The sequence below is a fragment of the Aquarana catesbeiana genome, linkage group LG09 (genome assembly GCF_042186555.1).
Source record: "Aquarana catesbeiana isolate 2022-GZ linkage group LG09, ASM4218655v1, whole genome shotgun sequence".
NCBI classification, from domain to species: Eukaryota; Metazoa; Chordata; class Amphibia; order Anura; family Ranidae; genus Aquarana; species Aquarana catesbeiana.
This window is the reverse complement of record NC_133332.1, coordinates 42,495,527-42,520,729: the sequence shown is the minus strand read 5'-3', so window position 1 is coordinate 42,520,729 and position 25,203 is coordinate 42,495,527. Positions and strand designations below refer to the sequence as shown.

General features: G+C 52.3%; 1 protein-coding gene across 2 annotated transcripts in view; it reads right to left on the bottom strand.

The window, feature by feature from the left end:
- LOC141107548 (T-cell surface glycoprotein CD1b4-like) overlaps positions 1-25,203 on the bottom strand; it is a 289,276-nt gene that overhangs the window by 97,941 nt on the left and 166,132 nt on the right. For both annotated transcript variants that reach the window (XM_073598363.1, XM_073598362.1), the window contains exon 3: positions 15,297-15,554. In XM_073598363.1, the coding sequence (XP_073454464.1) occupies positions 15,297-15,554 (258 nt within the window). The remainder of the gene's footprint in view (positions 1-15,296; positions 15,555-25,203) is intronic.

Below are 25,203 nucleotides of genomic sequence, written 5' to 3'. Positions count from 1 at the left end.
TTTGTCATCCACCTTTACCACATCTCCCTTTGGGATTGTTCTCACTGACACTTTTGTTGTTCTTTGCATCTCTTATCATTCTTTCCCTTGGTCTCCATATCCTTATAACCATTGGACTAGGCTGTTTCATCTACATATATATCAGTGGCGGCTGGTGAAGTTTTAGGATGGGGGGCGCCAGACCCCGCCCTTCCTTTTTGACCCCTCCCACTTGGTGAAAATGGGCGTGGTTTCAGCGAAATAGTGGGCGTGGCTCTAAGGTGGTGTGGTTAGCATCTGAGATGAACGAGGGATGGAGGGAGAGGGAGAGAGGGACAGCAGGCCTAGATCCTACACAACTATAGAAATGTGTATTCCAGAAAGTTTAACAATCAGCAGATAAAGATACTCCAAACACCTGGTGTTAGCGCTTCAATCATCCCGTCACCATGGTTGTTATGGTGTCAGGATGATTGAAGCGCATTATTACTATTATTACATTGTAATATAAAATGAAATCATTCAACTCACCATAATGCAGAATCAGTGGGAGCCCCGAGTGTGTCACTAGCCACGTCGCCTACAACCAGATGCCATCAGGTGTCCCCAGCAGTTCCGTCCTTACATGCAGCCTGTGTCACATCAAATGCAGCCTCTGTCACATAAAATACAGCCTCTGCCCCCCCAAATGCAGCCTCTGTCTCCCCAAATGCAGCCTCTGCCCCCCCAAATGCAGCCTCTGCCCCCCCCAAATGCAGCCTCTGTCCCCCTCCCAAATGCAGCATGCCTGTGTCCCATTACATGCAGCATGCCTGTGTCCCATTAAATGCAGCCTCTGTTCTACCAAATGCAGCCTCTGTCCCCCCCAAATGCAGCCTCTGTCCCCCCCCCCAAATGCAGCATGCCTGTGTCCCATTAAATGCAGCCTCTGTTCCCCCAAAAGCAGCCTCTGTCCCCCCAAATGCAGCCTCTGCCCCCCCCCAAATGCAGCATGCCTGTGTCCCCCCAAATGAAGCCTCTGTCCCCCCCAAATGCAGCCTCTGCCCCCCCAAATGCAGCCTCTGTCCCCCCCAAATGCAGCATGCCTGTGTCCCATTAAATGCAGCCTCTGTTCCCCCAAATGCAGCCTCTGTCCCCCCCAAATGCAGCCTCTGCCCCCCCAAAATGCAGCCTCTGCCCCCCCAAATACAGCCTCTGTCCCCCCCGAAAAAATTCAGCCTCTGTCCCCCCCAAAATGCAGCCTCTGCCCCCCCAATACAGCCTCTGTCCCCTTACATCAGATACAACAAAACAAAACAAAAACTCTTGCGCATAAATGTATAAGCCCGACAGTTCAAAGTTCTCGATGGATGGTAGCTTTCAGCCTTGCTGCCCTCAAGGATAGGGAAATCCTAACATACAGACAAAAAACAGAAAAGAGAGGGCGCACCGGCCTTGTGCATTATCTTTAAAAAGGTTTATTAAAACAGAAAATGTAAAAGTACTACTCACAAGGGTAGATAAAAATCACGCATAATAGTCAAATGATGGTAGCAGTCTCCAGACCTATGGACAAGACGTGCAGACCGCTGCTGGCTGACGCGTTTCGAAGGTAGCACCTTCTTCTTCAGAGCCTCTGAAGAAGAAGGTGCTACCTTCGAAACGTGTCAGCCAGCAGCGGTCTGCACGTCTTGTCCATAGGTCTGGAGACTGCTACCATCATTTGACTATTATGCGTGATTTTTATCTACCCTTGTGAGTAGTACTTTTACGTTTTCTGTTTTAATAAACCTTTTTAAAGATAATGCACAAGGCCGGTGCGCCCTCTCTTTTCTGTTTTTTGTCCCCTTACATCAGAGTTGCCATCAGTGTCCCCCCACAGCATGTGTCCCTATCAGAGGCCCCCACAGCATGTGTCCCCATCAGAGCCCCCAACAGCAGGTGCCCCCTTTAGAGCCCCCCACAGCAGAGTGTCTCCATCAGAGTCCCCCCACAGCAGGTGTCCCCATCAGAGTCCCCCCAAAGCAGGTGTCCCCATCAGAGTCCCCCCACAGCAGGTGTCCCCCATCAGAGCCCCCCACAGCAGGTGTCCCCTATCAAAGCCCCCCACAGCAGGTGTCCCCCATCAGAGCCCCCCACAGCAGGTGTCTCCCATCAGAGCCCCCCACAGCAGGTGTCCCCCATCAGAGCCCCCTACAGCAGGTGTCTCAATCAGAGTCCCCCCACAGCAGGTGTCCCCACAGCAGGTGTCTCAATCAGAGTCCCCCACAGCAGGTGTCCCCATCAGAGTCCCCCCAAAACAGGAGTCGCCCATCAGAGCCCCCCACAGCAGGTGTCCCCCATCAGAGCCCCCCACAGCAGGTGTCCCCCATCAGAGCCCCCCAACAGCAGGTGTCCCCCATCAGAGTCCCCCCACAGCAGGTGTCCCCCATCAGAGCCCCCTACAGCAGGTGTTCCCCATCAGAGCCCCCCACAGCAGGTGTCCCCTACAGCAGTTGTCCCCATCAAAGTCCCCCCACAGCAGGTGTCCCCCATCAGAGTCCCCTATCAGAGCCCCCCACCAGAGCCCCCCACAGCAGGTGTCCCCCATCAGAGCCCCCCACAGCAGGTGTCCCCCATCAGAGTCCCCCCACAGCAGGTGTCCCCCATCAGAGCCCAGCAGGTGTCCCCCATCAGAGCCTCCCACAGCAGGTGTCCCCCATCAGAGCCCCCCACAGCAGGTGTCCCCCATCAGAGCCCCCCACAGCAGGTGTCCCCCATCAGAGCTCCCCACAGCAGGTGTCCCCTACAGCAGTTGTCCCCGTCAAAGTCCCCCCACAGCAGGTGTCCCCATCAGAGTCTCCCCACAGCAGGTGTCCCCCATCAGAGCCCCCCCACAGCAGGTGTTCCCCATCAGAGTCCCCCCACAGCAGGTGTCCCCCATCAGAGTCCCCCCACAGCAGGTGTCCCCCCATCAGAGCCCCCCACAGAAGGTGTCCCCCATCAGAGTCCCCCCACAGCAGGTGTCCCCCATCAGAGCCCCCCCACAGCAGGTGTCCCCCATCAGAGCCCCCCCACAGCAGGTGTTCCCCATCAGAGCCCCCCCACAGCAGGTGTCCTCCATCAGAGCCCCCCACAGCAGGTGTCCCCCATCAGAGCCCCCCACAGCAGGTGTCCCCCATCAGAGCCCCCCACAGCAGGTGTCCCCCATCAGAGACCCCCACAGCAGGTGTCCCCCATCAGAGCCCCCACAGCAGGTGTCCCCCATCAGAGACCCCCACAGCAGGTGTCCCCCATCAGAGCCCCCCACAGCAGGTGTCCCCCATCAGAGCCCCCCCACAGCAGGTGTCCCCCATCAGAGCCCCCCCACAGCAGGTGTTCCCCATCAGAGCCCCCCCACAGCAGGTGTCCTCCATCAGAGCCCCCCACAGCAGGTGTCCCCCATCAGAGCCCCCCACAGCAGGTGTCCCCCATCAAAGCCCCCCACAGCAGGTGTCCCCCATCAGAGCCCCCCACAGCAGGTGTCTCCCATCAGAGCCCCCCACAGCAGGTGTCCCCCATCAGAGCCCCCTACAGCAGGTGTCTCAATCAGAGTCCCCCCACAGCAGGTGTCCCCACAGCAGGTGTCTCAATCAGAGTCCCCCACAGCAGGTGTCCCCATCAGAGTCCCCCCAAAACAGGAGTCGCCCATCAGAGCCCCCCACAGCAGGTGTCCCCCATCAGAGCCCCCCACAGCAGGTGTCCCCCATCAGAGCCCCCCAACAGCAGGTGTCCCCCATCAGAGTCCCCCCACAGCAGGTGTCCCCCATCAGAGCCCCCTACAGCAGGTGTTCCCCATCAGAGCCCCCCACAGCAGGTGTCCCCTACAGCAGTTGTCCCCATCAAAGTCCCCCCACAGCAGGTGTCCCCCATCAGAGTCCCCTATCAGAGCCCCCCACCAGAGCCCCCCACAGCAGGTGTCCCCCATCAGAGCCCCCCACAGCAGGTGTCCCCCATCAGAGTCCCCCCACAGCAGGTGTCCCCCATCAGAGCCCAGCAGGTGTCCCCCATCAGAGCCTCCCACAGCAGGTGTCCCCCATCAGAGCCCCCCACAGCAGGTGTCCCCCATCAGAGCCCCCCACAGCAGGTGTCCCCCATCAGAGCTCCCCACAGCAGGTGTCCCCTACAGCAGTTGTCCCCGTCAAAGTCCCCCCACAGCAGGTGTCCCCATCAGAGTCTCCCCACAGCAGGTGTCCCCCATCAGAGCCCCCCCACAGCAGGTGTTCCCCATCAGAGTCCCCCCACAGCAGGTGTCCCCCATCAGAGTCCCCCCACAGCAGGTGTCCCCCCATCAGAGCCCCCCACAGAAGGTGTCCCCCATCAGAGTCCCCCCACAGCAGGTGTCCCCCATCAGAGCCCCCCCACAGCAGGTGTCCCCCATCAGAGCCCCCCCACAGCAGGTGTTCCCCATCAGAGCCCCCCCACAGCAGGTGTCCTCCATCAGAGCCCCCCACAGCAGGTGTCCCCCATCAGAGCCCCCCACAGCAGGTGTCCCCCATCAGAGCCCCCCACAGCAGGTGTCCCCCATCAGAGACCCCCACAGCAGGTGTCCCCCATCAGAGCCCCCACAGCAGGTGTCCCCCATCAGAGACCCCCACAGCAGGTGTCCCCCATCAGAGCCCCCCACAGCAGGTGTCCCCCATCAGAGCCCCCCACAGCAGGTGTCCCCCATCAGAGCCCCCCACAGCAGGTGTCCCCCATCAGAGCCCCCTACAGCAGGTGTCCCCCACAGCATGTGTCTCAATCAGAGTCCCCCCACAGCAGGTGTCCCCCATCAGAGCCCCCCACAGCAGGTGTCCCCCACAGCAGGTGTCTCAATCAGAGTCCCCCACAGCAGGTGTCCCCATCAGAGTCCCCCCAAAACAGGAGTCGCCCATCAGAGCCCCCCACAGCAGGTGTCCCCCATCAGAGCCCCCCACAGCAGGTGTCCCCCATCAGAGCCCCCCAACAGCAGGTGTCCCCCATCAGAGTCCCCCCACAGCAGGTGTCCCCCATCAGAGCCCCCTACAGCAGGTGTTCCCCATCAAAGCCCCCCACAGCAGGTGTCCCCTACAGCAGTTGTCCCCATCAAAGTCCCCCCACAGCAGGTGTCCCCCATCAGAGTCCCCTATCAGAGCCCCCCACCAGAGCCCCCCACAGCAGGTGTCCCCCATCAGAGCCCCCCACAGAAGGTGTCCCCCATCAGAGTCCCCCCACAGCAGGTGTCCCCCATCAGAGCCCCCCACAGCAGGTGTCCCCCATCAGAGCCTCCCACAGCAGGTGTCCCCCATCAGAGCCCCCCACAGCAGGTGTCTCCCATCAGAGCCCCCCCACAGCAGGTGTCCCCCATCAGAGTCCCCCCACAGCAGGTGTCCCCCATCAGAGCCCCCCACAGCAGGTGTCCCCCATCAGAGCCCCCCACAGCAGGTGTCCCCCATCAGAATCCCCCACAGCAGGTGTCCCCCATCAGAGCCCCCCACAGCAGGTGTCCCCCATCAGAGCCCCCCCACAGCAGGTGTCCCCCATCAGAGCCCCCCCACAGCAGGTGTTCCCCATCAGAGCCCCCCACAGCAGGTGTCCTCCATCAGAGCCCCCCACAGCAGGTGTCCCCCATCAGAGCCCCCCACAGCAGGTGTCCCCCATCAGAGCCCCCCACAGCAGGTGTCCCCCATCAGAGACCCCCACAGCAGGTGTCCCCCATCAGAGACCCCCACAGCAGGTGTCCCCCATCAGAGCCCCCCACAGCAGGTGTCCCCCATCAGAGCTCCCCACAGCAGGTGTCCCCTACAGCAGTTGTCCCCGTCAAAGTCCCCCCACAGCAGGTGTCCCCCATCAGAGTCCCCTATCAGAGCCCCCCACCAGAGCCCCCCACAGCAGGTGTCCCCCATCAGAGTCCCCCCACAGCAGGTGTCCCCCATCAGAGCCCCCCCACAGCAGGTGTTCCCCATCAGAGTCCCCCCACAGCAGGTGTCCCCCATCAGAGTCCCCCCACAGCAGGTGTCCCCATCAGAGTCCCCCCACAGCAGGTGTCCCCCATCAGAGCCCCCCCACAGCAGGTGTTCCCCATCAGAGTCCCCCCACAGCAGGTGTCCAAATCAGAGTCCCCCCACAGCAGGTGTCCCCCCATCAGAGCCCCCCACAGCAGGTGTCCCCCATCAGAGCCCCCCACAGAAGGTGTCCCCCATCAGAGTCCCCCCACAGCAGGTGTCCCCCATCAGAGCCCCCCACAGCAGGTGTCCCCCATCAGAGCCCCCCCACAGCAGGTGTCCCCCATCAGAGCCCCCCCCACAGCAGGTGTTCCCCATCAGAGCCCCCCACAGCAGGTGTCCTCCATCAGAGCACCCCACAGCAGGTGTCCCCCATCAGAGACCCCCACAGCAGGTGTCCCCCATCAGAGCCCCCACAGCAGGTGTCCCCCATCAGAGACCCCCACAGCAGGTGTCCCTCATCAGAGACCCCCACAGCAGGTGTCCCCCATCAGAGACCCCCACAGTAGGTGTCCCCCATCAGAGACCCCCACAGCAGGTGTCCCCATCAGAGCCCTCCCACAGCAGGTGTCCCCATCAGAGCCCTCCCACAGCAGGTGTCCCCATCAGAGTCCCCCCACAGCAGGTGTCCCCCATCAGAGCCACCCACAGCAGGTGTCCCCTATCAAAGCCCCCCACAGCAAGTGTCCCCCATCAGAGCCCCCCACAGCAGGTGTCCCCCATCAGAGCCCCCCACAGCAGGTGTCCCCCATCAGAGCCCCCCACAGCAGGTGTCCCCCATCAGAGCCCCTACAGCAGGTGTCCCCCACAGCAGGTGTCTCAATCAGAGTCCCCCCACAGCAGGTGTCCCCCATCAGAGCCCCCCACAGCAGGTGTCTCCCACAGCAGGTGTCTCAATCAGAGTCCCCCACAGTAGGTGTCCCCATCAGAGTCCCCCCAAAACAGTAGTCGCCCATCAGAGCCCCCCACAGCAGGTGTCCCCATCAGAGCCCCCCACAGCAGGTGTCCACCATCAGAGCCCCCCAACAGCAGGTGTCCCCCATCAGAGTCCCCCCACAGCAGGTGTCCCCCATCAGAGCCCCCTACAGCAGGTGTTCCCCATCAGAGCCCCCCACAGAAGGTGTCCCCTACAGCAGTTGTCCCCATCAAAGTCCCCCCACAGCAGGTGTCCCCCATCAGAGTCCCCTATCAGAGCCCCCCACCAGTGCCCCCCACAGCAGGTGTCCCCCATCAGAGCCCCCCACAGAAGGTGTCCCCCATCAGAGTCCCCCCACAGCAGGTGTCCCCCATCAGAGCCCCCCACAGCAGGTGTCCCCCATCAGAGCCTCCCACAGCAGGTGTCCCCCATCAGAGCCCCCCACAGCAGGTGTCTCCCATCAGAGCCCCCCCACAGCAGGTGTCCCCCATCAGAGTCCCCCCACAGCAGGTGTCCCCCATCAGAGCCCCCCACAGCAGGTGTCCCCCATCAGAGCCCCCCACAGCAGGTGTCCCCCATCAGAACCTCCCACAGCAGGTGTCCCCCATCAGAGCCCCCCCACAGCAGGTGTCCCCCATCAGAGCCCCCCCACAGCAGGTGTCCCCCATCAGAGCCCCCCCACAGCAGGTGTTCCCCATCAGAGCCCCCCACAGCAGGTGTCCCCCATCAGAGCCCCCCACAGCAGGTGTCCCCCATCAGAGCCCCCCACAGCAGGTGTCCCCCATCAGAGACCCCCACAGCAGGTGTCCCCCATCAGAGCCCCCACAGCAGGTGTCCCCCATCAGAGACCCCCACAGCAGGTGTCCCCCATCAGAGACCCCCACAGCAGGTGTCCCCCATCAGAGCCCCCCACAGCAGGTGTCCCCCATCAGAGCCCCCCACAGCAGGTGTCCCCCATCAGAGACCCCCACAGCAGGTGTCCCCATCAGAGCCCCCCACAGCAGGTGTCCCCATCAGAGTCCCCCCACAGCAGGTGTCCCCCATCAGAGCCCCCCACAGCAGGTGTCCCCCATCAGAGCCTCCCACAGCAGGTGTCCCCCATCAGAGCCCCCCACAGCAGGTGTCTACCATCAGAGCCCCCCCACAGCAGGTGTCCCCCATCAGAGTCCCCCCACAGCAGGTGTCCCCCATCAGAGCCCCCCACAGCAGGTGTCCCCCATCAGAGCCCCCCACAGCAGGTGTCCCCCATCAGAGCCCCCCACAGCAGGTGTCCCCCATCAGAACCCCCCACAGCAGGTGTCCCCCATCAGAGCCCCCCACAGCAGGTATCCCCCATCAGAGCCCCCCCACAGCAGGTGTCCCCCATCAGAGCCCCCCCACAGCAGGTGTTCCCCATCAGAGCCCCCCACAGCAGGTGTCCTCCATCAGAGCCCCCCACAGCAGGTGTCCCCCATCAGAGCCCCCCACAGCAGGTGTCCCCCATCAGAGCCCCCCACAGCAGGTGTCCCCCATCAGAGCCCCCCACAGCAGGTGTCCCCCATCAGAGCCCCCCCACAGCAGGTGTCCCCCATCAGAGCCCCCCCACAGCAGGTGTTCCCCATCAGAGCCCCCCACAGCAGGTGTCCTCCATCAGAGCCCCCCACAGCAGGTGTCCCCCATCAGAGCCCCCCACAGCAGGTGTCCCCCATCAGAGCCCCCCACAGCAGGTGTCCCCATCAGAGACCCCCACAGCAGGTGTCCCCCATCAGAGACCCCCACAGCAGGTGTCCCCCATCAGAGCCCCCCACAGCAGGTGTCCCCCATCAGAGCTCCCCACAGCAGGTGTCCCCTACAGCAGTTGTCCCCGTCAAAGTCCCCCCACAGCAGGTGTCCCCCATCAGAGTCCCCTATCAGAGCCCCCCACCAGAGCCCCCCACAGCAGGTGTCCCCCATCAGAGTCCCCCCACAGCAGGTGTCCCCCATCAGAGCCCCCCCACAGCAGGTGTTCCCCATCAGAGTCCCCCCACAGCAGGTGTCCCCCATCAGAGTCCCCCCACAGCAGGTGTCCCCATCAGAGTCCCCCACAGCAGGTGTCCCCCATCAGAGCCCCCCCACAGCAGGTGTTCCCCATCAGAGTCCCCCCACAGCAGGTGTCCCCCATCAGAGTCCCCCCACAGCAGGTGTCCCCCCATCAGAGCCCCCCACAGCAGGTGTCCCCCATCAGAGCCCCCCACAGAAGGTGTCCCCCATCAGAGTCCCCCCACAGCAGGTGTCCCCCATCAGAGCCCCCCACAGCAGGTGTCCCCCATCAGAGCCCCTCACAGCAGGTGTCCCCCATCAGAACCCCCCACAGCAGGTGTCCCCCATCAGAGCCCCCCACAGCAGGTGTCCCCCATCAGAGACCCCCACAGCAGGTGTCCCCCATCAGAGCCCCCACAGCAGGTGTCCCCCATCAGAGACCCCCACAGCAGGTGTCCCCCATCAGAGACCCCCACAGCAGGTGTCCCCCATCAGAGACCCCCACAGCAGGTGTCCCCCATCAGAGACCCCCACAGCAGGTGTCCCCCATCAGAGACCCCCACAGCAGGTGTCCCCCATCAGAGACCCCCACAGCAGGTGTCCCCCATCAGAGCCCCTCACAGCAGGTGTCCCCCATCAGAGACCCCCACAGCAGGTGTCCCCATCAGAGCCCCCCACAGCAGGTGTCCCCATCAGAGTCCCCCCACAGCAGGTGTCCCCCATCAGAGCCCCCCACAGCAGGTGTCCCCCATCAGAGCCTCCCACAGCAGGTGTCCCCCATCAGAGCCCCCCACAGCAGGTGTCTCCCATCAGAGCCCCCCCACAGCAGGTGTCCCCCATCAGAGTCCCCCCACAGCAGGTGTCCCCCATCAGAGCCCCCCACAGCAGGTGTCCCCCATCAGAGCCCCCCACAGCAGGTGTCCCCCATCAGAACCCCCCACAGCAGGTGTCCCCCATCAGAGCCCCCCACAGCAGGTGTCCCCCATCAGAGCCCCCCACAGCAGGTGTCCCCCATCAGAGCCCCCCCACAGCAGGTGTCCCCCATCAGAGCCCCCCCACAGCAGGTGTTCCCCATCAGAGCCCCCCACAGCAGGTGTCCCCCATCAGAGCCCCCCACAGCAGGTGTCCCCCATCAGAGACCCCCACAGCAGGTGTCCCCCATCAGAGCCCCCACAGCAGGTGTCCCCCATCAGAGATCCCCACAGCAGGTGTCCCCCATCAGAGACCCCCACAGCAGGTGTCCCCCATCAGAGACCCCCACAGCAGGTGTCCCCCATCAGAGACCCCCACAGCAGGTGTCCCCCATCAGAGCCTCCCACAGCAGGTGTCCCCCATCAGAGACCCCCACAGCAGGTGTCCCCATCAGAGCCCCCCCACAGCAGGTGTCCCCATCAGAGTCCCCCCACAGCAGGTGTCCCCCATCAGAGCCGCCCACAGCAGGTGTCCCCTATCAAAGCCCCCCACAGCAGGTGTCCCCCATCAGAGCCCCCCACAGCAGGTGTCCCCCATCAGAGCCCCCCACAGCAGGTGTCCCCCATCAGAGCCCCCTACAGCAGGTGTCCCCCACAGCATGTGTCTCAATCAGAGTCCCCCCACAGCAGGTGTCCCCCATCAGAGCCCCCCACAGCAGGTGTCCCCCATCAGAGTCCCCCCAAAACAGGAGTCGCCCATCAGAGCCCCCCACAGCTGGTGTCCCCCATCAGAGCCCCCCACAGCAGGTGTCCCCCATCAGAGCCCCCCAACAGCAGGTGTCCCCCATCAGAGTCCCCCCACAGCAGGTGTCCCCCATCAGAGCCTCCTACAGCAGGTGTTCCCCATCAGAGCCCCCCACAGCAGGTGTCCCCTACAGCAGTTGTCCCCATCAAAGTCCCCCCACAGCAGGTGTCCCCCATCAGAGTCCCCTATCAGAGCCCCCCACCAGAGCCCCCCACAGCAGGTGTCCCCCATCAGAGCCCCCCACAGAAGGTGTCCCCCATCAGAGTCCCCCCACAGCAGGTGTCCCCCATCAGAGCCCCCCACAGCAGGTGTCCCCCATCAGAGCCTCCCACAGCAGGTGTCCCCCATCAGAGCCCCCCACAGCAGGTGTCTCCCATCAGAGCCCCCCCACAGCAGGTGTCCCCCATCAGAGTCCCCCCACAGCAGGTGTCCCCCATCAGAGCCCCCCACAGCAGGTGTCCCCCATCAGAGACCCCCACAGCAGGTGTCCCCCATCAGAGACCCCCACAGCAGGTGTCCCCCATCAGAGACCCCCACAGCAGGTGTCCCCCATCAGAGCCCCCCACAGCAGGTGTCCCCCATCAGAGCCCCCCCCCACAGCAGGTGTCCCCCATCAGAGCCCCCCCACAGCAGGTGTTCCCCATCAGAGCCCCCCACAGCAGGTGTCCTCCATCAGAGCCCCCCACAGCAGGTGTCCCCCATCAGAGCCCCCCACAGCAGGTGTCCCCCATCAGAGCCCCCCCACAGCATGTGTCCCCCATCAGAGCCCCCCACAGCATGTGTCCCCCATCAGAGCCCCCCACAGCATGTGTCCACACAGCAGTACTTACCTTTGGTCTCCTGCGGTGTCCTCTCCTCACACTGGCAGCAGCATTCTTCCTGTTTCCTCTCTCAGGCGCAATGAGAGAGAGAGAGGCAGGAAGTGACATCTGACTCAGGGCAGATGTCAATCAAATCTGAAGTCCCAAGCAGCTTCCGCCCGGCGTCTGTAGTATCTATTACTATGGCGGGGCGGAAGCTACTCGGCGCTTCAGAAAACGCCCCAAGGCGGGCTAAACGCCCGCAAATGCAGCGCCACGTCTGCAATCTCGTGATTGCATAGACGTGGCGCTGCCTATAAGTGCGCTGTGTCCGGCATCGCACTGTGTCCAGCGTCCAAACACAGTGCACTTAAGGACCTTTTTTTTCCTTTTTTTTTTTTTAAAGGGCCAGTAATAAAAAAAAAATTATTTATTTTTTTTTTTTTTGCTGCCTGGAGGGGGGGGGGGTCGGCGCCCAGGCGCCCCCTATGGACGGGCCGCCACTGGGCGGAAGCAACATCAAATCGTCACTTCCACCCATACGTCTTAACTTCCACCCTTACGTCATTTTTTTAAATTTAAGTCAAAATATGAGATCAGAAGACTTTTTGACCCCCAGATCTCATATTTAAGAGGACCTGTCATGCTTTTTTTCTATTACAAGGGATGTTTACATTCCTTGTAATAGGAATAAAAGTGACCCAATTTTTTTTTTTTTTTTTTTTTAAAACAGTGAAAAAAAAATAAAATCAAGTAAAATAAATAATAATAAAAAAAATATTTAAAGTGCCCCATCACAACGAGCTCGCGCGCAGAAGCGAACACATATGTGAGTAGCGCCCGCATATGAAAACGGTGGTCAAACCACACATGTGAGGTATCACGGCAATCGTTAGAGTGAGAGCAATAATTCTAGCCCTAGACCTCCTTTGTAACTCAAAACATGTAACCTGTAGAATTTTTTAAACATCGCCTATGGAGATTTTTAAGGGTAAAAGTTTCACGCCATTCCAAGAGCGGGCGCAATTTTGAAGCGTGACATGTTGGGTATTAATTTACTCGGCATAACATTATCTTTCACAATATATAAAAAAAATTTGGCTAACTTTACTGTTGTCTTTTTTTTTATTCAAAAAAAGTGATTTTTTTTTCCAAAAAAAGTGCGCTTGTAAGACCGCTGCGCAAATACGGTGTGACAAAAAGTATTGCAACAACCGCCATTTTATTCTCTAGGGTGTTAGGAAAAAAAATGTATAATGTTTGGGGGTTCTAAGTAATTTTCTAGCAAACAAACTTGTTTTTAACTTGTAAACACCAAGCCTGAAAAAGAGGCCTGGTCTTTAAGTGGTTAACAATGGAGTGGGATACCGCCAAGATGAGACAGAAGGGGGGCAGACCACAGAGGCAGCTGAGATGTCAGATACGAAGGGTGATGTCAGAAGTGGGCGGGTACAAAAACGCCTTTCAGAGGCTCTGCCTCCTTTGCCCTTGAACAGCAACCTTAAAATGATTGAGTGTCTTTTATCAATCAAAGTAGCTCTAAACCACACCTCCAAAATAATTTCATTACCTGGACAAACTACTACTCTACTGAAGTAATTAGTCTATGGATTCACTTATTTTTCCTTCCGCACTGTGAATGTCTTCAATAAAAACATGAAAAATTAAAATTGTTTGTTATCAGATTAACCACATCGTATTTGTCTATTGTTGTGACTTTGATGAGGAATAGATCACATTTTATGGCAAATTTCTGCAGAAAACCGGGTGTGCTTCTTCTTGCCACTGTGCAGTATACACTATATTACCAAATGCATTTACACGCACATAAACTTTAATGGCATCCCAGTCTTAGTCCGTAGGGTCCAATATTGAGTTGGCCCACCCTTTGCAGCTATAACAGCTCCAACTCTTCTGGGAAGGCTGTCCACAAGGTTTAGGAGTGTGTCTATGGGAATGTTTGACCATTCTTCCAGAAGTGCATTCGTGGGGTCAGGCACTGATGTTGGAGAGAAGGCCTGGGCCACAGTCTCCACTCTAATTCATCCCAAAGGTGTTCTATCAGGTTGAGGTCAGGACTCTGTGCAGGCCAGTCAAGTTCCTTCACCCCAAACTCGCTCTTCCATTTCTTTATGGACCTTGCTTGTGCACTGGTGCGCAATCATGTTGGAACAGAAAGGGCCAACCACAAACTTTTCCCACAAAGGTGGAAGCTTGAAATTGTCCAACGTGTCTTTGTATGCTGATGTCTTATGAGTTCCTTTCACTGGAACGAAGAGGCCAAGCCCAACCCCTGAAAAATTACCCCACACCATAATCTCCCCTCCACCAAATGATTTGGACCAGTGCACAAAGCAAGGTCCATAAAAACATGGATGAGTGAGTTTGGAGTGTAAAAACTTGACTGGCCTGCACAGAGTCCTGACCTCAGCCAGACAGAACACTTTTGAGATGAAATAGAGCACAGACTGCGAGCCAGCACTTCTTATCCAACATCAGTGCCTGACCTCACAAATGTGCTTCTGGAAGAATGGTCAAACATTCCCATAGACACACTCCTAAACCTTGTGGACAGCCTTCCCAGAAGAGTTGAAGCTGTTATAGCTGCAAAGGGTGGGCCAACTCAATATTGAACCCTACGGACTAAGACTGGGATACAATAAAAGTTTGTGTGTGTAAAGGCTGGTGTCCCAATACTTTTAGTAATATAGTAATATATCTATCTGCTCCCCATTCCGACCTGCAACCACTATGTCTGTAGTTAGTTTTCCAGCATTAACTTCCTTTGTGGCTCTGAGATGTTATGTGATCAAATATAATGTGTCATCCTCTTGAGTGAGATCAGCACCATTCTAAACCATAATTTAAAGCTACTCTACTGATTCCTAAGCAATTCTGTCACCTCCCTGCATCAGCAAGATATACTCACATATCTAGCACTTACTTGCTGGGTCAGCTCTGGTTTTGGAGCTTATCTAGGTGGATAAACCCTCTGTCCCCTCTGCAGGGTAGTGTACGGTCACGTGAGGGAGGTCACATGCTCCCCCATACCTGGAATGCCTGCTCCATTACAGCAGGAGAGTGAGGGCCTGGACTAACTAGGATAGAGTGAGTGAGCACTGAAAGATGGTTGTGTCTTGCTGGGGGGGTCTATCAGGGGGGTACTGTCACTCTGTCCAGCAAATGACAATGTAACTTTAATCATGTGACTTCTGCTGAAGTGGAAGATTAAGACCCCTTTCACACTGGGGCGGTTTGCAGGCGGTATTGCGCTAAAAATACCGCCTGCAAACCGACCCTAAACAGCCTCCGCTGTTTGTTCAGTGTGAAAGCCCGAGGGCTTTCACACTGAAGCGGTGCGCTGGCAGGATGGTGAAAAAAGTCCTGCAAACCGCTTCTTTGGAGCGGTGAAGGAGCGGTGTATTCACCGCTCCTAAACCGCTCCTGCCCATTGAAATCAATGGGACAGCGTGGCTATACCGCGGCAATACCGCGGCTATAGCCGCGCTGTACGAGTGATTTTAACCCTTTTTCGGCCGCCAGCGGGGGTTAAAACCGCACCGCTAGCGGCCGAATACAGCTGCAAGAACGACGGTACAGCAGCGCTGTTGTACCGCCAACGCCCCCACCGCCCCAGTGTGAAAGGGGCCTAAGGCTGGGTTCACATCACAGCACAGAGCGGCTCACAGCAGGAGTCCGGTGTGTCTCCATTCACCTTTTCTGGTGCAATTTCAGCCTGAGTTTTTGGCTAAATTCAGACCTAAAACGGACCACAAGACTTCCAGGACTTCTGTGCTGTTCGCATCAGAGATGTGTGAACCTGCTCCATATAGAGCCAGTCGCAATCTCCTGAAATGCAAAATGAATGCGGACGATTCGCAATAGTGTGAACCCAGCCTTAAGCTCCCTATTACAATCACTCACCTTTAATTCCAAGCGCCTCATCAAATTTTCTGAAGAGTATTTGGCCATTATCCATATAACGTCTTATGAATATTTCAAAAAACTTCACATCAAAAAAAGTAAGGTTTGCTTTTGCCCAGCTTTGCTTGAATTCAAATATTTGTGTATCATTGTACATTGCCCCTATCTCAATGTCTTCCATTTCCAGGGAGGCCCAGGCATTCCGTATTTGTTCATTTGAGAAATAGATGTTCTGAATGAATGTCATTCTGAGAGAGCCTGGGAAAAGAAAAGGAAGCTCTCATGATGTACAGTATATCTAAGTATGTATCTCATATGAAGAAAACTTAACATAAAAAATGTCAGTACTATATAGTATTTCACAAGAATCACTCAGAACAAACTTACCTTGGATTTTGACATTTGAGTGTACTTGATAATACAAGAAGGAGGGGGGGGGAGAGAGAGAGAGGGGGGGGAGAGAGAGAAGAAAGAGGGGGTATAGAGAGAGAGGGAAAGAGAGAGGGGAGAGAGGGGGAAAGAGAGAGAGAGGGGAGAGAGAGAGGGGAGAGAGAGAGGGGGGGAGATGGAGAGAGAGGGGGCGAGAAAGAGAGGGGAGAGGGAGAGAAGTGAGAGAGAGAGGAGAGGGAGAGAAGTGAGAGAGAGAGAGAGAGAGAGAGAGAGAGAGAGAGAGAGAGAGAGAGGAGATATGGAGAGAGAGAGAGAGAGAGAGAGGAGAGATATGGAGAGAGAGAGAGGGGGCAAGAGAGAGAGGAGAGGGAGGAGAGAGAGAGGAGAGGGAGGAGAGAGGAGAGTTGGGCAGATTTCCCTTACTTCTCGCAGTACAGAAGAGGGCGCTATCATACTGGGACCACCTACAAAACAGCAGTCCCAACTCATACCACCATAAAGCCTTACTGAACAGTAAAGACCAGTCCAAGCCGTGTGGCCTGCAACATTTCCTTAACACCTTGTCTATCCCAAACTCTCAACAATGCGGCTTGACAAAATCTCAAACAAAAAACATAATCAATGACTCCAAAGAAAAACATGTTGGAGAATGGAGAAATGAGCTAACAAATTTCAAAAAACAAACTGTTTACCAGTCATTGCAGAGAGACTACAAACTGGCCCCGTACCTGGAGGTGCTACAAGACCCCAAAGACAGACAGACCCTGAGCCTGTACAGACTGAGCGCCCACAGCCTGGAAATCGAATTAGAACGGCACAGACAGACAGACAGACAGACCTACAAGCCCAGGGAGATTAGACTGTGCCAGCAATGTGACCAGGGGGTCCTGGAGGATGAGGACCACTTCTTGCTACATTGCCCAAAGTACTCATCAGTGAGGGACACTCACTTCCAGAGATTCTCCACTCTCATCCTGGACTTCAATTCTATAGAAGAGAAGAGAAACTCCAATATCTACTGGGAGAAGAGGAGCCAACGGAAAAAATTGCTGCCCAATATGTGACAGCGTGTCACCGACCGAGAGGGACATGAAAGACTGAAGACTTAAAAATCCTTTACATAGACTTATGCCCATTCCCCTGTATTACCCCCCCCCCCTTCTTTTTTCTTATAGAAACTCAACTGCTTTGGCAATGCTAACATGTATGTGGTCCTGCCAATAAAGCTTATTTGAATTTGAGAGAGAGAGAGGAGAGAGTGATGGAGAGAGTTATGCCCATTCCCCTCTATATTACCCTCTACCCCCTCCCCCCTTCTTTTTCTTATAGAAACTCAACTGCTTTGGCAATGCTAACATGTATGTGGTCCTGCCAATAAAGCTTAATTGATTTTGAATTTGAGAGAGAGTGAGAGAGAGAGAGAGAGAGAGAGAGAGAGAGAGAGAGAGAGGAAGGGGGAGAGGGAGAGAGAGGAGAGGGAGACAGAGAGCAAGAGAGAGGAGAGAGAGAAGTGAGAGAGTGAGAGAGAGAGGGGAAGAGGAGAGAGAGGGGGGTGAGAGAGAGAGAGAGAGAGAGAAGAGAGAGAGAAGTGAGAGAGGGAGAGCAAGAGAGGAGAGAGAGGAGAGAGGGAGGGGGAGAGGGAGACAGAGAGAGAGAGAGAGAGGAACCCTGACAGAGTGTGAGGTGAGGAGAGCCGATCAGTGGTATCTCCTCGCAGGGGAGACCTGTACGGATAATCAGTGCCCTGATGATCAGTGCAGTCCCAGCAGTGCCCAGGGGAGACACCAATCAGTGCCCATCAGTGATGCCAGTCAGTGTTGCATTTCAGTGCCCATCAGTGCCATCTATCAGTGCCCATTAGTGCCACCTATCAGTGCTCATCAGTGCCACATATCAGCAGGGCAGGAGGGATGGTTTCCCTGGGCGCAATGGTTTACTGTAGGGATGGGGCAATGGGGACAGTGGCAGTGATTTTAACAAGTGAGTGACTGCTGGGTGTAGGATCCCCAAAGCTTGCACATCATGAAGGGTAGGGCACAGTTTTTGCATCCTTGCCCTGGGCACTGGATGACCTTGTCCCAGCACTGCATATCAGTGCCACCTATCGGTGCCCATCAGTGTGGCATATTAGTGACTCCTTAGTGCAACCTAATCAGTGTCCTTCAGTGCCGCCTCATCAGTGTCGCCTCTTCAGTGCCTATCAGTGCAACCTATCAGTGCTGCCTCATCAGTGCATATCAGTGAAGGAGAAAAATAATTTATTTATATTTTCTGACAGAAACTATATAAAAAAATATATATTTTTTTGGTCTTTTTTCGTTTTTTTAGCAAAAAAAACAGCTGTGATTAAATACCACCAAAATAAATTTTGTGAAATCTATCAAAAATATTTGTGAAAAAAAAGATCAAAATTTAATTTGGGTACAGCGTTGCATGAACAAAATTGGCCTGGGCAGGAAAGTGCCCAATTTTGAGGTAATAAAGTATGTATCCAGGTCTTTTTTAAAACAATCTACTGAACTGGCCAAAACTAGTTTTTAGGGAGTCCTCCACATTTTCACAGCTTTTACTCTTATGCCGCGTACACACGGTCGGACTTTTCGTCTACAAAAGTCCGACAGCCTGTCTGACAGACTTCCGGCGGACTTTCGGCGGACTTGCAGCAGACTTTCTAACGAACGGACTTGCCTACACACGACCACACAAAAGTCTGACGGATTCGTACGTGATGACGTACACCGGACTAAAATAAGGAAGTTGATAGCCAGTAGCCAATAGCTGCCCTAGCATGGGTTTTTGTCCGTCGGACTAGCACACAGACGAGCGGATTTCGGGGTCCGTCGTACTTACGACGTAAAGATTTGAAGCATGTTTCAAATCTAAAGTCCGTCGGATTTGAGGCTAAAAAAGTCCGTTGAAAGTCCGGAGAAGCCCACACACGATCGGATTACCAGCCAGCTTTAGTCCGTCAGCGTCCGTTGGACTTTTGTAGACGAAAAGTCCGACCGTGTGTACGCGGCATTAGAAGACCTTTCTGTATGTAAAGGTTAAATCTCTCTTCCTCCAGACGTATAGTGTGACCCCCTTGTCATCTTTTATGGCCTGAAAATTAATAACTCTTCACCAAGTATATGGACCATCTATATATACAGTATCTCACAAAATTAAATACACCCCTCACATTTTTGTAAATATTTTATTATATCTTTTCATGTGACAACACTGAAGAAATGACACTTTGCTACAATGTAAAGTAGTGAGTGTACAGCTTGCATAACAGTGTAAATTTGCTGTCCCCTCAAAATAGCTCAACACACAAACATTAATAAACAGAACATTATAGGGCGCATCAATGTGCAATACAAAATAAATACAAAAAAAAAAAAGGTGCCAAAGTGCATGAGCAATATATATGCTTTTTACAACAAAATGATTCCAATATGTTGTACCATATGTGTGATGTGTATCCATATAATGCAAAAAAGTAAAATATACTGTTTAGTAATAAATTTCATCCTAAAGGTTAAACCTTATAATATATTGTGACCCCATATAGTGCAAAAAAAATGCTGTAATGCATAACCAATACTTGTACTACATTGCATAAAGGTGAATTTTTGCATTATATAGATACACATCACACATATAGTACAACATATTGGAATCATTTTGTTGTAAAATAGCATAACTATTGCTCATGCACTTTGGCACCTTTTTTTGTATTTATTGGAACATATTGCACATTGATGCGCCCTATAATGTTCTGTTTATTGTGTATTAGTAACTACTAATTTAGGAGCAGCATCAGCAAGTTTAGCACACGTTGCACACACGTTTTTTTTGGCGCTGGTCCCATTAATTACTTACACAACCATTAATGTCTAAACCGCTGGAAACAAAAGTGAGTACACCCCTAAGTGAAAATGTCAAAATTGATCCCAATTAGCCATTTTCCCTCCCCGGTGTCATGTGACTCGTTAGTGTTACAAGGTCTCAGGTGTGAATGGGGAGCAGGTGTGTTCAATTTGGTGTTATCGCTCTCACTCTCTCATACTGGTCACTGGAAGTTCAACATGGCACCTCATTGCAAAGAACTCTCTCAGGATCTGAAAAAAAGAATTGTTGCTCTAACAAAGATGGCCTAGGCTATAAGAAGATTGCAAAGACCCTGAAACTGAGCTGCAGCATGGTGGCCAAGACCATACATCGGTTTAACAGGACAGGTTCCACTAAGAACAGGCCTCACCATGGTCGACTAAAGAAGTTGAGTGCATGTGCTCAGCGTCATAACCAGAGGTTGTCTTTAGATGTATGAGTGCTGCCAGCATTGCTGCAAAGGTTGAAGGGGGGGGGGGGATCAGCCTGTCAGTGCTCAGACCATACGCCGCACACTGCATCAAATTGGTCTGCATGGCTGTCTCCCAGAAGGAAGCCTCTTCTAAAGATGATCCACAAGAAAGCATGCAAACAGTTTGCTGAAGACAAGCAGACTAAGGACATGGATTCTGGAACCATGTCCTGTGATCTGATGAGACCAAGATAAACGTATTTGGTTCAGATGGTGTCAAGCGTGTGTGGCGACAACCAGGTGAGGAGTACAAAAACAAGTGTGTCTTGCCTACAGTCAAGCATGGTGGTGGGAGTGTCATCGTCTGGGGCTGCATGAGTGCTACCAGCACTGGGGAGCTACAGTTCATTGAGGGAACCATGAATGCCAACATGTACTGTGACATACTGAAGCAGAGCATGATCCCCTCCCTTCAGAAACTGGGCCGCAGGGCAGTATTCGAACATGATAACGACCCCAAACACACCTCCAAAGAGACCACTGCCTTGCTAAAAAAGCTGAGGGTAAAGGTGATGGACTGGCCAAGCATGTCTCCAAACCTAAACCCTATTGAGCATCTATGGGGCATCCTCAAACAGAAGGTGGCGGAGTGCAAGGTCTCTAACATCCACCAGCTCTGTGATGTTGTCATGGAGGAGTGGAAGAGGACTCCAGTGGCAACCTGTGAAGCTTTGGTGAACTCCATGCCCAAGAGGGTTAAGGCAGTGCTGGAAAATAATGGTGGCCACACAAAATATTGACACTTTGGGCCCAATTTGGACATTTTCACTTTTGCTGCCAGCGGTTTAGACATTAATGGCTGTGTTATACATGCGATAAAGAGAGTGGTTGGGATTCTTTAATGGAGTCAGACTGTAATTGCAGGATTTAATATTACAGAGAAAAAAGAAGAAAATGACTAAATTGGAAGATAAAATCCGACAATTGCAGTCATAACTTGACCCAATTAAGGAATCGCAACAATTTTTAGATTTCAACAATAGAATCACTAAAAAACTAGAAAAGGTAGATAGGAACACCCAGAAGAAAAAAGTCAAAAAATTCTACAGAGATCTGAAAGATTTTCAATCCAATACCATCTATTTATGGCATAATTCTGTGAATGTTAATAACACCACAGATGAACAAATGGACAGTGAGGTAATACCCACTCGATCAGTTAGACCCTAATTAACTAGTGCAGATCCTCAACATCATGGTCAGGTAAAAACCCACCAAAAAAAGATAAATCCTCAATATTATGGGAACCCAAAAACCCTCAATAGAGGTAACAGAAATCAGAGCAGAGTAGCAAGAGGAAGGGTTGGGACAATGAGAAATGTACCTCCCTCTAGTTATGAGAATGCCTATCAAGTACCCATTACTAATCAATATGAGCCCCTGGGGGATTATAGTAGTGGGAATGGAATGTAACCCCCTGTCCTTTTGTAGGGAGAGGCAGGGGGACACAACAGAGGGGTCGGGGCGCCTCAACACACAGGGGCAGACCGCCCCAACCTTATCCCCCAATGTACACCATGTACAGGAAAACCCAAAGGGGAAATTAATCACAATGGGCGGGACAATATCCTCAGTCGCAAGGCCTTAAGGAGAGAAGAAGTAGGGGGTGCAGGGCAGGATCCTGGGCCCAGAAAAAGAAGGAGAGAAACAGAGTAGGGGGAATTTTCAACATTAGTGGGGCTGCACTTTCTCATAAAGAGACAAATATATTGCATCAGGGCCTTAAATGTGGACTGAGAAGACCTTTGGGCAAGTTTGATGCATATATAGACGTACACAAATTTATGAGGAAGATCAGCATCAAAAAACATTTTTTGAATAAAATTCCAATCCAGTAAGCAGAAATAGTAATATGTTGGTTGCGGTGGACAGTGGACTAAAAAATAAGTCACTGTTTAATCCACCGAATACAGCCACACAACATCTTGAGGTCTTTAAGAATCTAGTGCTGCGGGACTTAGATGCATTAGCCCAGGGATCCTCAAACTACGGCCCTTCAGCTGTTGCAGAACTACACATCCCATGAGGCATTGTAAAACTCTGACATTCACAGACATGACTAGGAATGATGGGAATTGTAGTTCCTGAACACCTGGAGGGCCGCAGTTTGAAGACCCTTGCATTAGCCTCTAAGAATAACGTAAACCCTAGATGCATCAAAGAAGGCATATAATCCCTTGAGTCTAGGAAGGATATAGTTATTAGACCTGTGGACAGAAGGGGGGGGCGTGGTCATTATGTCAAAACAGTACTACAATGACCAACTGACTGAATTACTGTCCGATGATAACACTTATCAGAAATGAAACGGTGATCCCACCATGCAATATAGAGCAGAATTGGACGCACTGATTACAATAGGGTATCAGACACATGTCTTGAATGCGAAGGAGAAAAGATACTTAATGCCTAGCAGCTCATGTATACCCACCATTTATACCCCCCAAAATTCATAAAGACCCTCTAAACCCCCCTCCTAGACCCATTGTAAATGGGATAGGGTCCTAACTTGCATTAGAGTTCTGTCTATGCCATAATTATTTTTGGTTTGGCAGTAAGTTCTACACCCAGAAAAGAGGTGTGGCAATGGGCACAACATTTGCACCCAGTTTAGCCAACCTCTTCATGGTGGAGTGGGAAGACAAAGCGGTGTTTCATAACAGAAGGGGTGAGCTCCTATTCTACAGACGCTATATCAAAGAGCTCCAATTGATATGGTCAGGTTCTGAGTCCTCATTGAAGTAATTTTTGGAACATCTGAATAAAAATACAAATAACATAAAACTCGCGAGCCAGTGGAGCACGGAACAAATCAACTTCCTTGATGTGACCATTTATCGTGCTGGGGATAAATTACAGACCAAAGTGTTCTTTAAGCCCACAGACAGAAATAGTTTCCTCCCCACACATAGTGGACATCATCCCCTATGGTTGAGGAATATCCCTAAAGGCCAGATGATGAGGGTAAGGAGGAACTGCTCAACACCTGAGGACTATGATGTACAGTCAGGAGTGCTGAAAAATAGATTCTTGGAAAAAGGGTATAAAAACCAACACTTGGACGCAGTTGTGGAGGAAATTAGATCAGTTTCCAGTGAAGAGTGTTTAAAGGAGGGTTCCTCAGGGGTTAAGAACACTGAGCATGAGTGGGGTTTCATATCCTCTTTTTACTCTCAGTTTAGAGAAGTGGAAAATATCTTTAACACCCATTGGCACGTTCTGTGTATGGATAGAACGTTGAGTAAAGTTCTTCCTGTTAAACCAAAGTTCATTTATCGCAGAGCCCTGAATTACAGAGATGCTATAGTGAAAAAAGTACTGGATCCTCCCAGCCATCCTCCCTCTTTTTTGTATAGGGATGGGTTCTTCTCCTGTAGGAGATGTAAAGCTTGTAAGGAAGTCAGGAGACCTCTCAGAGGAGTATAATTTTTTTTTTCTCTATCCAATAATAAAGAGTTTATTATTAAACATTTTATTACATGTAACACGACACATGTAGTGTATGCTCTGACCTGTCCTTGTGGGCTATTATACATGGGAAGAACCAAACGACTTTTCCTCGTTAAATAATTTTTATTTTTATAGATTGCAATGAATTACAATAAATCAGTATTGTAAGAAAACAAGTATTATGAGATAAAGTCAAAACATACATTAAAACTTCTTATATAAACAAGAATTAATAAAATAAAGGTATGATTGTATTATATTATAATAGATTATATAATAAATAATGCATTGTGTTAGAATATTCGCATTGAAGAATAAAATAGAATGTACAAAATAGAAATTAGATTACAAGTGTAAGAACATTAGTCAGGTATTATTATAAATACCTAATGTTTCCAAACGACTTTTAAGAATCCTTATAGCAGAGCATATCCACAATATCCACATTGGATTTAAAGACCACAACTTATCCCTGCATTTTAGGATTCATCATAACCAGGACCCCTCTGGTTTAACATTCTGGGGCATTGACTATATCAAACCATCATGGAGGGGGGTCTAATCTGGTGAGGGAACTGTCTAAAAGAGAAACGCAGTGGATTTTTTTAACAGAAAGTCTCACCCCTAGAGGGTTAAATATAGACCTTGACTTGAACTGCTTCATCAGTGACTACTAGATATGTTTTTCACTATATAGATTTGAAGACAGCCAATAGACCAAATACTGATTTCCCCTGTCTGTGACGTCAATGTTTTGGTGTCCTTCAAGAATCGTTGTTTTTTGCCCTAACAAGATGAAATAGTATTGCTGACAAGTCTAAAGGGCGCAGTGGTGTATATTACATTTGTGCCTGACTTGGTTATGTATGATAATTTTGATCTTATTATTTTAGTTGGGATGGTCTGCCACTATGAATGATATTTTAAGCTTTTTTATATTCATTTTTGATAGGTTACATTATTGCTTTTTGATTAATATTAGGTTTTAGATGTTTATTTGATTTATGAATTTTTTGATTATGGTCAATGTTTTTTTTATTCTAAATTTTGCCATTAGTGAGTATGGCTAATGATTTGTAATGGAAATTATATTAACTATATCAAGAAATGGAAAGGGCACTTTTAAATGTCTGGTCTCTGATCCTCTGGTCTGATGTCAGTAGAAATCATTAGCAAACCTAGCTCTTTGCCGTTTAGAGCCCATAGTGTCCAGAGTGCACTGTTTCAATATAGGAACTGTGAGTGCGACAAAGAGTTAATGGGAATCCACTCAATTTACTACTATATATTCAGGGACGCCGCGCCGTATGGTCACACCCTTTGACAAAGTCGAAATGATGAAACCGGTCAGGGAGTGACCTTACGGCGAACTGAAGACATGTATCTAACGCTGTGTTCCATTACCTAGTATGGACACCGGAAGGAATTAGCGCTGAGCGGTGAGTGGACCTGGATTGTCCCCCGCAGCACTTTAAACATCCCCGGCCCTATGTTGGACAAGTGTTAGAGTTTTTTCTGACATCAAGCCATCGGATTTACTGGCAAATATAGCAGCTGTATGGAAATTAAGTTTTTAATGTTTTGGATGACACACATTAAAAATAAAAAAGCTTGAAAACAGAACTATTCTATGTGAAGTTTATCTCTTCCTATATCCCTGGATGCTGTGACCTTCCAAGCTGGCCCTCGTAGGAGACTAGCGGGATATCATAGATGCTG